Genomic DNA, 14,912 nt, shown 5'->3' on the forward strand with positions numbered 1-14,912 from the left:
CTTCTTATGTGAGTTATTAGGACTAATGCTCTGCAGAACTAATCCTCTCCTGTCACATGATCATCAAAAGCTCTATAAAACAAACAGATTATATTCCGTAAGGGACAGTGAAAGAGCCTCTCCTTAACAGCCCAATTCCTTCCGTTACCTTGCTTCTTCACTTGTTCCAGAAGAAGATCTTTCATGGCTGGCTCTTCTGCAAGGTCAGAGGGGACTTCACCTTCACTATTTACAATTCCCACACTGGCTCCATGGTTAATGAAATACCTGTACAACAAGATCCAGAATCAATATTATCTTTGTCAGTCTAATATCAGTTTTTCCCTCATGTATTAGGAGTTCAATGCACATCAAAGCATGTTTTAGGGGTTTATATATGGTCCCAGAAAAAGTGCTTTATTATTATTTTCTAAATCTTAGCTGGGACTCCAGGTTTCTCCACTTCCTGACAAAAGCAATGTCAATACCAGGATAGCTTTTATTTATTTACCTTTATTTTTATTAGAATATATTGCAAAATAGGTTTCATTGTGATATTTCCACACATGCATATAATCCATCCTTTACTATACTTTCTCATTCTCCAACCCTTGCCTTTTTCAACAATTTTTCAGGGAGAGGCAGAACTGAAGTTTGAACTCAGGACCTCATGCTTACTAGGCAGACATTTGACCACTTGATCCACCAATGATGTGCATTTGGTCACTTTTTATAATTATTATTTAGTATTTTTGGTGCCAGTCCTAAGGTTTAAATTCAGGGCTTAGGTGCTGTCTCTGAGCTTTTTTGCTCAAGGCTAGAAGCTCTACCACTTAGGCCACAGGTCCACTTCCACACTTGTGTGTATGTGTGTGTGTAATTAATTGGAAATAAGACTCTCAGGATTTCCTACCTGGGCTGGCTTCAAACTGCAATCCTCAGATCTCAGCCTCCTGAGTAAGTAGGATTAAAGCATGAGTACCAGCACCCAGCTTTGCCTTGGTTACTTTTTGAGGTAGGGACTCTCTTGCCTTATGCCAGGGTCTGCCTGGATTGTATCCTTCTCTTGGTGCTTCCCCAAAATTGCTGGAATGACAGATTCATCACCACCATGCTTATCATTGGTCAAAATGGAGTCTCCTCCCACCTTTTTTTTTTTTATATTGCTTGGGCTAGTCCAACCTTGAACCCCTAATCTCAATCTCCCAAGTAGCTAGGATTACAGGCTTGAGATATCATACTCAGCTTTTTAAAAACTTTTAGCTGGCTTCATTATTCCATTTTCATACATGTGTATGAAGTACATATGTACTTATTTGATCATATTCACCTGTCTTTACCCTTGCCTCTTCCTCACATTGCTATCCTTATCTTATATGCCTGTCATTCTTTAAGATCCAGATTCTGCCAATGAGGAGAATATTAGATTTTTATCTTTCTCAGTCTGCCTTATTTCACTTGACATAATGACTTCCAGTTCCTTCCATTTTCCTAGGATTTCTTTTATACTCATAATCCTACCTGCTTCTCACTTCTAGTGGATAGCAAGTGACTTTTTAAATACCGTAAGAGAAGGCATGCAGCATTTTAAAAAATTACTCACTATCAGCCAGGTGCCAATAGCTCATGCCTATAATCCTAGCTACTCAGAAGACTGAGATCAGAGGATCACAGTTCAAAGCCAGCCCAGGCAGGAAAGTCTGTGAGACTCTAATCTCCAATTAACCACCAAAAAAAAAAAAGAAGATAGAAGTGTAACAGTAGCTCAAGTGGTGGAAGGCAGAGCAACACTCAAGCCTTCAGTTCAAGACTGGTATGTGCCTGCACACATATGTACTTGTATGCGCATACACATGCATGCACACACACACAATCCACTCCAAATAAGGTTTCCATTCTGTACTTGCAATATTAGGACTGAAAAGCAGCCTCTAGATGCTAATTAAATAGATCATTCTCAAGAAAACTTTTCCAGTCGGGCATTAGTGGCTCATGACTGTAATCCTAGCAACTCAGGAGGCTGAGATCTGAAGATTGCAGTTCAAAGCCACCCTGGGCAAGGAAAGTCCGTGAGACTCTTTTTTTTTTTTTTTTTTTTGGGTCCATTCATGGGGCCTGAACTCTGGGCCTGGGCGCTGTCCCTTAGCTCTTCAGCTCAAGGCTAGCGCTCTACCACTTGAGCCACAGCGCCACTTCTGGCTTTTTTTTTATTTTTGTTTATATGGCGCTGAGGAATCGAACCCAGGGCCTCATGCATGCAAGGCAAGCGCTCTACCACTGAGCCATCTTCCCAGCCCCGCGTGAGACTCTTATCTCTAATAAATCACTCAGAAAACTGGAAGTGGCACTGTGGCTCAAGTGGCAGAGCACTCGCCTTGAGTTGAAGAGCTGAGGGATATAGTGAGCAGGTGCAGAGTTCAAGCCCCACAACAGAAGGAAGGAAGGAAGGAAGGAAGGAAGGAAGGAAGGGAGGGAGGGAGGGAGGGAGGGAGGGAGGGAGGGAGGGAGGGAGGGAGGAAGTAAAGAGAGAAAGAAAGAGAAAGATGGAAAGAGAGGGAAGGAAGGAAGGAAAGAAAGAAGGAAAGAGAAAGAGAGAGAAAGAAAGCTTTTCTAATGTCGTTAGTGTTTTAGGTGAGAAAATGGAATAAAGTTGTACACTAAAACTAAACACCACCTCCAGAAAACTGTGCAATAGCTCATCTTTAAAGGAAACTAAATTACTGAGAAGAAAAATTAAAATACTAGATAGATGGATTTTAAATCCACAAAGAATACTCACTTCTGAAAAAGAAAGAGGTACTAATCTAAATACATTATTTTTTCTTCTTTTCAAAGTTCTTTTAATAAAAAATGGCAATATTATGAAGTAGGCAATGTAAGTACAATTACTCTCCTGCTCTAAGAAATTGACAGTCATACATAGTAAGTCCTTTTCTCAAAATTAGACAGCTGACATTTAGCAGAATCTATGGACCCAGTCTTTTGAATTCAATTCTAGTTTCTCTAGGTCAAGCTATTTCTGAATCAATGAGATTCCCAATAATGCTAGAAACTCTATTAAATATTCAGATATATTTAAAGAAAAGCAATAGCCATTTAAATTAAGCTAAATCCAAGTAGCTGAAGCCTATAATCCTAGCTACTTGGGAAGCTGAGAACAGGAGGATTGCATTACAAGGGTGCAGGTAGAAAAAGCTTGTCAGACTCATTTTCAACCCCCATATGCCTATCATCCCAAATTATGTGGGAGGCTGATTGAGAGGATTGCAATAGATACTGGCCAGCCTGGGAAGGAAAAGCCCAAGACTCCATCTTCATGGTGGATGTGGTAATGCACAGTGGTGATCCCAGCAACAACAGGACACTTAAAAGTAGGCAGTTGCAACTTAGGCACAGTTGGGAAGCCAGACCCTATCCTAAAATAACCAATGAAAAACAGTGCTGAAAGTGGGCCTCAGCAGTATCAAGCCAGCCTTGTAGTCATGATGTTCTGAGTTCAAAGAGAAACTTCACAAATTCACTTCAGTCCACTCCAGAATGCAATATACACCATTTAACAATTCAATAAACATTTACTTGCTTACTACTATGTCCAAAGAACCACATTTTAGATACTGTAGGAGATAATGAAAAATTAACATAAGGCAACTGCATTCAAAGAGCTGTCAGAGAAGAAAATATCAATTAAAATTAGATGAAAACCATAATTTTTCTTTGCCAGTGGCCAGTGCTTGGTATATTAGAGCTTTAATAAATATTAATACATAGGTGGATTCCACATAAAGTTCAAAGATATGCATAATTCCTCTGATTTTCAACTGTATTCTTCCTTCCCTCATAGCCTTAAGAAGATAGGACATTTAAAATTCCAAAGAAAATTTCCTCTATCTTAACTTTGTTCAGTACCATCATTTTGCCCATCAAATACACCTCTACTTGCTCCATAGTCAATAGTTCCTTCCTCTGTTTTTATTTTTGCCTCAGGCCAAAGGAACATTCACTGTACCTCCCATACCCTGAAATAAATCAAAACACAAATAGTATACATAGTAAACACACAATAAATGTTGGATTGAATTTTATACTCTCACTAAATAGTGAGAGTATTGTATACTCTCACTTACTATTTCCAAACATATCCTCTTCTTTCTCAGCTCTCCTTTTTAGGAAACCATGTGTCCTCCTTCTGGAAGACTCTTTTCTTTTCCCTTTCATATCTTTCAAGATTGATTTAAAATGCTTTTGCCATCAAGAACCTGTGCCTGTTCTCCCCAACTGAAATTTCTCTCCTTCCTTTAATGTCACCCTCCTACCCCCACCAAACAATAATTCTGAACCTCTAAGTGACATAACTGTACCTTAATACACCTAGACTATCCCTGAAAGCTACTTGAGGACAATCATGTCTTATTCACTATTATCATCACCACGGTATCTGACATTTTCTCTTTTCTGTTGTCATACCATAAGTTACTTTTCAATTAAATGAAACATCTTGACTAGCTTTGCTCTATCATCTATCCATCCCTTTATAGGATTGGGTACAAATGACCCTGCTTCCCCTTTTCCTGATGTGTCCTTTAGTCTATAATCAAAGAGACTTTCAAGAATGTAATCTGGGTCTACCTTTTTTTATTTTCTCCAGTTTGAAAAAAAAATATTTATTTAAATTTCTTCGCACGCATATGTGTTTCATATTTTGTCTTTACAAGGGAAAAAGCATCTCTTTAGTTTTATACTTTATTTATTTATTTTTTTTTGCTGGTCCTGGGGCTTGAACTCTGCCCTTTAGCTTTTCTGTTCAATGCTATTGCTCTACCATTTGAGCCACAGATCCACTTCTGGCTTTTTGTGGTTAATTTTAAATGAGAGTCTGCCCAGACTTTCCTGCCCAGACTGGCTTTGAAACATGATCCTCAGATCTCAGCCTTCTGAGTAGCTGTTATTACAGGCATGAAGCACTGGTGCTGGCTTAATTTTACACTTTTATTTGGCAAGAATAAATGTCAGCCCATGAAGAAGTAGATAAAAGAAGCCTTATAGCTGCCCAAAAGCTCAGAAAAAGCCATTAGCTCAAAATACATGCCCTTCAAAATAAAGCCTTCCTATCCTTACTGATAGCTGATGAATGCTCTTTTTGTCACTATTTTAAGGGAGAAATAAAGGAAAGGAAATGTGTTAAAAATGCAGAATAAACTGGCCTTGGAATAAACTATAAAGACAAATTAGCTATAGGTTAAGCTGCTACTGCTAAGTTAAACACTATAATAAAAATGTAGGATCATCCCAGATAATTATTGTTAAGCCTACACTCAAATTACAATGAGGAAAAATAACTTCTAAGCCTCTCTGTATTTGATGTACCATATTAAGTACAAATATGAGATTAAAAAGATCTTCATGGAACATGAAATAGAAAGCACACGGATTCTTTCTGAAAAATCAATGTATCTTTTATTCATTTTAACTCCTCTGAAAGTTAGATTTCCTAATGGGCTTAAAAATAACAGTATATTATGGCTTATGATTGTAATCCTAGCTACCCAGGAGGCTGAGATACATAGAATCTGGGTTCAAAGCCAACCTTGGCCAAAAAAATAAAAAATTAAAAGGCCTCTGAGACTTTATATCCAAAATAACCAGCAGAAAGCTGGTTCAAGAGGTAGAACACCAGCCTGGCAAGTATCAGGCTGGGAGTAGGGAGGGGGATGGGGGGAAGGAATGAGGACAAGTATAAGGTCTTTAAGACACAAAATTGAAGCCAGACAAGGTAGTATAGATTTGTAATACTAGCACTCAGGAGGCTAGGGCAGTAGGATCCAGTGTTTAAGGCCTGCCTAGGCTAAACAACAAGGTCCTGTCCCCAAAACAAAGCAAAACAGAGATACAAAGGAAAATAGTAAGATCACCAAGAGCTGATTTTATTTAAAACATTCTTCACCGTTCCTAAGGCAAACTGAATATTGTTTTAAAAAATCATGTTATTTTCCTTTGTATAAAAAGGAATGCTCCATATTCTAAATAAATAATGACGGTAAAATAAAAACTTCTATAATAATAATATTATACATAATAAAAGATAAAATGAAACAAGCTATCCTACCACCATGCCACTTCTGCAATGGATTCTGGTCTAGATCACCTCATTCACAGTTAATACAATTTCTAATAATTGATATGAGGAAACAGTAACTAGTAGAATTAATTTCAGGTAACATTTGGATGAGCAGAAGATTGCTGAATTTTTAACTTATTTTTAGAAGAAACCTCAGTTTTAAAAAAAAGCATTATGGGCTGGGAAGGTGGCTCATTGGTAGAGCGCTTGCCTTGCATGCATGAGGCCCTGGGTTCGATTCCTCAGCACCACATAAGCAAAAAGAAAAAAGCCAGAAGTGGTGCTGTGGCTCAAGTGGTAGAGCGCTAGCCTTGAGCTGAAGAGCTGAGGGACAGCGCCCAGGCCCAGAGTTCAGGCCCCACAACTGGACCAAAAACAAAAACAAAAAAAATTTAAAAAAGCATTACAATAATTCTCTATACTTGGCTTCACGAAAGGATAATAACACAAATGTATCCTCACTCTAAGTGTGAGTTCTCCTTAGAGAAGTAGAACAAAAAAGTAAAACATTTGGAGAAAAAAAGTCAATAACTTATAGCCCAAATATCACATATGTGCCACCTGAACAAGTAGACAAAGACCAATAATGAGGAGTTAACATGTCCTAAACTTCTCTGATAAATATCTTAAGTACAATTAAAGTGGTCAAAGAAATTACCTTAATTAACTCTTGGGCATTAAAGCATTGGCAATTAGTAAGGCTATAAGAACCAGAGCCTTTCCTATGATACTCTGAAAGGGGGCAGCCTAGGAAATGAACAGGTGATTGACTTGCTAATTTAATCATAGACAGGAATGAAAAGAAACCGCACAATTCAATTATCTTGGCTTTGGAATCAATATAATGATATACTTTCTCTTAAACCAGCAGCCAGTCAAACACTAGTACTGATGTCTAATGTTTTATAGACTCTGACACTCCCTATGTTTAAGTTTTCCTGATGAGCATAGCATCATTGGCCCAGAAGAGCAAACCCAGCAATGTAGGCTCTGCTTCAGGAAACCTTGGCAAATCAAATTCTGAGACCTCTACATGGCCACTAACATAAATCTGCCTGCTTTTTGCTGAACAGAGAAACATTATAGCCCTCTAATCATATTATTGAAAAGGGCTTAAAACAACCACTCTGATTTTCAAAGAACAATAGAATATCATTTCATTTAGGAAATTTACCTTGTCAATCTAAATATGCCCTGCTTTATTCTAAAAATAGTACAACTGCCAAAGTCTTTTTCCTCTTTAAAAGCACCCTCCCTGTTCATTCAGACATTGATATAGTACCTTTTATGTCTCAGACTATGTGATCATGATTCTTCTGCTCAAAGGAAGGTAATCTACTGCCATAGAGGTTAGAAGCTATTAATATATCTATTAATCAGGCTCATTCAACATATGCCAATCCCAACCTTACTTTGGTCTCAGATGTACTAAGCACTGATTTTTGAAAAAACAGGTTTACAAAGAAGACCAGAAAAAAAAAATCTCTTGGCTGCCTACTTATGTATGTTGTCATAGCTATTCAGAAGTAACCCAGATAGTGCAGCAGCAGTCTGGTGATCCATCTATCCCAGCAAATATAAATTATATGAAAACAGAAGTAAACAACAAGTTTCAACCAAAATAATGATTGATTTGGTAGCTCTATAAAACATGGTATCAGTTATCCCTTAAAAACAATTTCCTGCTTTTGTAATTTGTAATAGAAATTATAACTACTTATGAAATTCAAGTTCTTACAAGCAGAGGAGAAATGAAGGTGATTCCTATCAAATCCATACAGAAGGTCACTTACTCTGCTATATTGAGATAGCCACAGGAAGCAGCTGCATGAAGGGGTGTCCAACCCTCATTGTCTTGCTGGTTTACATTGGCTCTGTTTTCCACCAGAAACCTCACCATGTCCAAATTTTCATCAATACAAGCCTGAAAAGAAAAATCCATTTATTCATTCAACAGAGATGTACTGAACGCTACTATGTGACAGACACTGCTCTAGACATTGACAATACCCAGCAGTTCTAATGATACATTGTTTTTTCTTTCATACTAATGTCCATAGGATGACTCTAAACTCAGATGTACTACAGAACCATTATTTTTAGTACTAAAATATCAATAGGATTAATTATGAAAGTCATATCTAATGTGCTATAAATAGATAAGCTATTTAATCATTATACTATAAAAACAAGAGTACATTAGAAAGGTGATGACAATTTGCTTATAAATTTTATTTTTTAACTTTTTATCTTTAAGTGATTGTACAAAGGGGTTTCAATTAAACAAATCAGTTAATAAGCACAATGCATTCTGGTCAACGTCACTTGTTCCATTGTTCTCCCCCATCTTTCCCAACCCCAGCCCCACACCCTCGCTAATGAATTTTAAATGAAAAATAACATAGGCTCAATCACATGAAATTTCCTCAGTAGGAAGGTAAAGTGTAAAACTCTAGGGTTGCTAAAAAAAAAAACCCTCTAGTAAAACAGGTAAGGAGATCATTTCAAATGGAAAAAAATTATATTTTCTTAATAGCTTCAGACAACATTGGAAAGAATGTTTGTAGTTAAGGGTGTTTAAAATCCTTATCTGTCCATCTTATGCTTTCAATTAGGAGAGAACACAGAAGCATTCTGAAAAAAGGCCTTATAAGCCTAAAGGGAACAGTCATAACAACTATGATATCTGTAAAAGTCAAAATGGTATTGTAGCAGAATAAAGAGAAAAAGGCCCATGGTTGAAAAGGTATTATCCAGAGAAGCAAATGAGACCATCACATTTTAAAAATGTACTTATGAATCTCCTTGTTAGTATGAATAATTAATTAAAATTAAAATTGTAGCTAAGTATTCCTTAACCCAAGAAAAACAATGTTCACAATAATCTTAAAAAGTTATTTGCTTTCTGTGGTGTGATATTACATTAAAGGTGGGCAAATTTGGTAGGATGTTAGCATGGATCAAGGTAACCACATCAAAAAAAGGGGGTGGTGGGAGGTGGGGAGGACTAGGTGCGGGGAGGCGGGGGGGGGGGGGAGGATGGGAAGGGATGGGAAGGGGAAACAAAGGAGGAGGCTACAATGCTTGATAAGAAATGTACTCATTATCTTGCCCATGTAATTGTAACCCCTCTGTACAGTATTTTCACAATAAAAAATTAAAATTAAAATTAAAAAAAAGCCAAACTCCTAGCTGGGCATAGTGGTTCATGCCTTCAGTGTAGTTACTTGGGAGACTGAAATTGGGAAGATCTCAACTCAAGGCTAGTTCAGGGGGGGGAAAAAGTTTGTGAGCACAAATTGATGGTTCAAGCCTATAATCTGAGCTACTGTGGAGGGGAGGGGAGGGGTGAGGATAGCAGTTCAAGGATAGACTATAAAAGTTCATGAGGCTGGCCATCAATGGCTCACACCTGTAATCCTAATTACTCAGGAGGTTGACTGAGATCTGAGGATCCTAGTTTGAAGCCAGCCTGAGCAGAAAAGTCTGAGAGACTCTTATCTCCAATTAACCAACAAAAAGCCAGAAGTAAAGGTACGTTTCAAGTAGTAGAACAACAGCCTTGAGTGAAAATGCTAAGAGAGATCTGAGGCACTGTGTTTAAGCCTAATACTAGCATCAAAAAAAGTTCATAAGACTCCATCTTAACCAGTGGATGTGGTGGTAGGCACCTGTCATCCCAGGGCCAAAGGGGAGTACAAATAGGAAGATTGTAGTCCAGGCTAGCCCAGGCATAAGTGAAACCCTATTTCAAGAATAATAAATGCAGTGGTACTCACTAGACACTATGTTGAAAATGAACTTTATAACTTATGGGTAGGGATTGGAAGGAAAAACTAGGAAAGAGTGAGGGAAGGGGTGACATTGTCCAAAAAGAAATGTAGTCATTACCTGACTTGTTTAACTGTAACTCCTCTGAACATCACCTTTATAGTAACAATTTAAAAAATTTAAATATCAGATGCAAAAAGAGAATGGCAGAGAGGCTCAAGTGGTAGAACACCTCTTAGCCAAGTGCAAGGACCCTAGTATGGCCAAAAGACAGAGACAGAGACAGAGATACAAAGAGAAGACCAACTATACTTGCAAGTGGAGAAAATGACTACTTTTATTAACTCTTAAGTCCTTGAATATGGTTTTTCAATATTCTGGGTAACAAAATAGGAACTACATATGAAGCACAGCTGCTGTATTAGCAATGTGATGGCTGTTTCCAGGGAGAAGCACTTGTGCAGTCAATTGAATTGTAAGGTGAACTGCTACCTTTTACTCAAAAGAACAACTTATGGCTATTCTGTCTTAAAAATGAACAAAGTGAGCTTGTCCCCTTAAGGGAAATAACTAGTATTTGTTATCAATGATAAAGTTTGACCATGTAAAGGAAAACTAGAATTTGGGTAAACAGATACCACACACATACACATACACAACCAGATTCTTATATATTTTAACAAAATATCACATCAGACAGAATAAAGACATTAAATAAGATTTGCAAAAATGTAATATATATATATATATATATATCCATGCATATATATACATGTGTGTGTGTGTGTGTGTGTGTGTGTGTGTATTGGTCATGAACTCAGGGCTTGGGCACTCTCCCTAAGCTTTTCTGCTCAAGGCTAGCACTCAACCACTTTGAGCCATAGTACCATTTTTGGTTTTCTTGTGGTTAACTGGAGATAAGAGAGTTGTGGACTTTCCTGCCTGGTTTAGCTCTGAAATGTGATCCTCAGATCTCAGACTCCTGAGTAGATAGGATTACAAGGTGTGAGCCACCAGCACCCTGCTCACCTTGCTTTTTTATCCAGACTCTCCTGTCCATGGGGAAAATCTGCTACCCTTCTCCAAGCCTTGGGTATTAGATATGCAGAAAGTCCTTCACTGGGGGCAGGATTTTGTCTGGCAAGGTAAAAGGGAGAGATGTGGAGACAGAAAGGCAGGGTAGGGAGTGAAGGGAGGAGGGTGCCACTAAGCATGGACGAATGTCAGAGCTCAGAGAAAGCTTCTGGAACCAGGACAGCAGGAGACGATGACCAGATGTTTAAACAGTAAAAGATTACTACAAAAAAAAAAAAAAGATTCTACAGAAGGAATTCAGGCTGAAACTCAAGAGGAGGAGAATTGTAACTATAGGACCTACAGAGTATACATCTATCAAGAGAACTTATGAGATCTCCCTCCAGAGACAAACTTCATGGCAATCCAGCCTAGAAGCAAGGGGTGCAAGATTCAATTTAAGTGTAATCTAATTACCTATCTCTGGTTACACAAAGCATCATTGTTAATTTTTCACAAACCGTTTGATATTCTTTTTCTTTTACAATTACTGAGATTAGTTAAGCATATCAACCTTAACTTAATTTGATGTAATATATTTCTCCAATAGGACCTTCTGAGGCCAGATGACTCATAGCCATATTTTTAAGTCACTTTTGCAACAAGTAGCTCCAGAAATCAATTTCTTCTATAATATTTTCTTAGGCTTATTGGCTTCCACAAGCATTTCTGTTACATAATATATTGTCACATAAAATATTTCATAATTATACTTAAAATTGGTCTGTAATTCCAGTGGCAAGATCTGGCCAATTCATTGCATAGTTACTTCAGTGAAAAAATTGGGCAGGGAGCAGGGGAGAACGCTAGTCCTGAGGCTTGAACTCAGGGTCTGGACACTGTCCCTGAGCTTTTTTGTGCTCTGCTACTTGAATAATACCTCCACTTCCAGCTTTTTGGCAATTAATTGGAGATAAGAGTGTTATGGACTTTCCTTCCTGGACTAGTTTGAACTGTGATCCTCAGAGCTCAACATTCTGAGTAGCCAAGATTACTGGCGTGAACCACCAGCAATAAAAACTTTCAAATGGAAGTGGAAGTGTAGCTCAAGTGGCACAGGGCTAGGCCAGCCTTGAGCAAAAGAGCCAAACAGAATGCAAGGCCTTGAACTCAAATCCCTAGTAAGGGTGTGCACATGTACACAGACAAACAGACAAACACAGACACACACAAACACCACACACACAAACCCTATAAGTGAATAGATAAAAGCAGGTATGTATTAACCTATCTGTCATAACCAGAATACCTTAGCAATTTTTAAAGGGAGCATTATTTAGACTCATGTTCTATTGACTAAGAAGTCCAACGTTGGGCAATGGTGAGGACCTCATCCTTCAACTCGATGAAAAGTAGAAGGGCAATTGATGTGTGAGGAGACCCATTCCCATGGAGAAAGATGGTATCCATTTGTGAGGGCTCCTGCTCTTCCTCCATGAAACCAGAAACTTTCCACTTGGCTCTACACCTGATATTGCCACAATGAAGAATTAAGGTTTCAATACTTACTTTGGAAATATACTCAAACCAAAATGGGCATTCCAAAAAACATATTGAAGTCAAAGGAGAAGATAGTGTTTTAGGGATTTTATCAATTACTTTTCTCATCACAGTGACAAGATATTTGACAAAAACAATGTAAAGGAGAAAGATTTATTTTACCTCATGCTTTAAGAGGATTTAGTCCATAGTTATTAAGCCTCATGTACTTATAAAAGTAATTTTATTTAAAGAAAAACACTAGCAAGATTTAAGAGCTTGTTCGCAAGAATAACTTCTGAAAATTCCCTAAGTTCAGAACACAATGAAATCCTAAATGCAGAAGCTACCTGGCTGTAACACTGTAGACATGGTTAATCTAGAAAAGAATCATCCTTGTAAGTAATAGCAAGCCACAGAGTCAAGGCATTTGCTCTAATGAATATAGTAGAGTGATTATTCCCTTTCCTTCCCTGTCCTCTCTGCTTCAAGGACTATGAAGCATGGATGAGAGAGGAATGGTCCTTGCAAATCTTCTCAAGTAAATAATGACTAAATTTAGATGTCCTCTGCCCACACCACCTGCAGCTGTGCTGCTGACTCATTCAAGACAGCAGGATGGCACACGAGCAAAGCTGCCCATCTATAAAACCCTGTCCAGGGCCATGGACTCCAACATCAGTGCTCTGCTCACAGCTATACTAAACCCTCCTCCTTTTCCTGGGAAGTAGGCTAAAATAGCTTTTGATGTTACTGGTGACAATAATGGGAACATTCTTCTTTGCCTTTAGCTCAAATTTCTTCATTTGTGGTGTAAGTCTATTTCTTCCTATTTTGCATTACTGAAAATACTAAAGAAATGATTTGTTCTATGCTCCCCAAGAAATGATAATAAGGCTTATGTGTCCAAAAGAACTATTCTAAAAGCTGCTAGGTGGATAAGTCAAAGCTTTCTCTGGTAAAGACAAGTTTTCTCCAAGAGAAAATACTGCTTTTACCAATTAATTGGGGAAAGAGTACTGTGATCTCTCTACTGTACCTGATAGGACACTCTATCAAAGGCAAAAGTGACTGGTGGTGATGAGTGCTAGAGTTAAATTGGGGAGTGCACACGGGCATTACAAACAAAGCCTCTTGGTTCCCAGAATAGCCTACAACTGTCACCACCACCAAGTGCTGGCTTTCAGAGCTGACCTTGCTATGTATCTTAGAATAATGCTAACACTACCTGCTTCAGCCTGCAAACAACCCTCCTTCCTATAAAACAAACTCCAGGCAACTGGACAGTTGTTACTTTGAATCAGAGCTTAGTGCAGCCTAGCATCTACTAATTTGGGTTTTTCCATCCATGTTTGCTTTGATTTATTAACAAATTATAATGACAAAAGTATTAGGAAAGTACACCAGCTATCAAGGCATGTTTAGAATGAGAGAAAACATTTGCAAACCATGCATCTAACAAAGATTAATATCCAGAATATATAGGAAACTCTTTACTCTTAAAACAACAAAAACAATCCAGTTAAAACAAAGGTGAAAAAGGGGTAGGGCAAAATGACAGATAAGAAGTTTCTACTGTTTTTACTGCATGAATGAGAAGATTCTGGCAACACAGAAAGACTAGATCTTGAAGTGAGAAACCAAGCAAGAGAACCAAAAACCACAAAGGAGGTGGTAGGAAGTGGGAAAAGAACCCACAGAGAAACCAAGCCAATATAAGAACAGCAGTGAGGCATTCCAAAACCATCTCTGGCTTCCCAAGAGTGGGAGGAGAAGCTATTTTACAAGGTAAAATTGATGGCCCTAGCAACAAGACTGCCATTATAACTGCAGGAAAAGTCCAACATCCCACAAACCTTAAGTACCTGTGAGACAGTAACTACTCTAGTATGGAAAGTGGGCCTTGGTGAAGAAAGAAATTCTGTAATTCCTCTTGTCTCAGGAGTAGTATGACAAGGATGTCAGATAGATCTTCTTTTAGTTTTTTGAGGAACCGCTACAATGATTTTCACAGTGGTTGTATTAGTTTATATTCCTACCAACAGTGTAGGAAGGTTTCTTTCCTTACATCCTCACCAGCATTTGTTGTGTATTTGCTTAACAATGGCCATTCTGACTGGGGTGAAATGGACTCAGCAGTTCTGACCTACATTTCTTTTATGGCTAAGAATGTTGAACATTTCTAAATATATCTATTAGTCATTTTTATTTCTTTTGCTGTAAACTGCTCAGTTTGTCTATTTTAGCTGGGCTAGTTTTTTTCTTATTTTCCTTTGTAGCTCTTTTTTATGTTTTTATTACTGTTAAGTTGTTGAGCAAAGGAGTTGCCACTCAACAAAGCAGCTTGTGAATACAATGTATCTTGATCAGTGTCACCTCTTTCAACATTCTCACTCATCCCTCCCAACCCAAACCTATTTTTTAGCTCTTCGTATATTCTGGAAATGAATCTTTTATTTATTGAATAGCTGGTGAAGATTTTTCTCCCATTCTG

General features: G+C 38.0%; 1 protein-coding gene across 3 annotated transcripts in view; it reads right to left on the reverse strand.

The window, feature by feature from the left end:
- Ppp1r12b (protein phosphatase 1 regulatory subunit 12B) overlaps positions 1-14,912 on the reverse strand; it is a 204,202-nt gene that overhangs the window by 149,442 nt on the left and 39,848 nt on the right. For all 3 annotated transcript variants that reach the window (XM_042681368.1, XM_042681367.1, XM_042681366.1), the window contains exons 2-3: positions 7,888-8,018; positions 149-267 (exon numbers count right to left, since the gene is read on the reverse strand). In XM_042681368.1, coding sequence (XP_042537302.1) covers positions 149-267; positions 7,888-8,018 — 250 coding nt within the window. The remainder of the gene's footprint in view (positions 1-148; positions 268-7,887; positions 8,019-14,912) is intronic.

This window comes from Dipodomys spectabilis, unplaced genomic scaffold (genome assembly GCF_019054845.1).
Source record: "Dipodomys spectabilis isolate Male_0828 unplaced genomic scaffold, ASM1905484v1 ptg000069l, whole genome shotgun sequence".
In the NCBI taxonomy this organism is placed as follows: Eukaryota; Metazoa; Chordata; class Mammalia; order Rodentia; family Heteromyidae; genus Dipodomys; species Dipodomys spectabilis.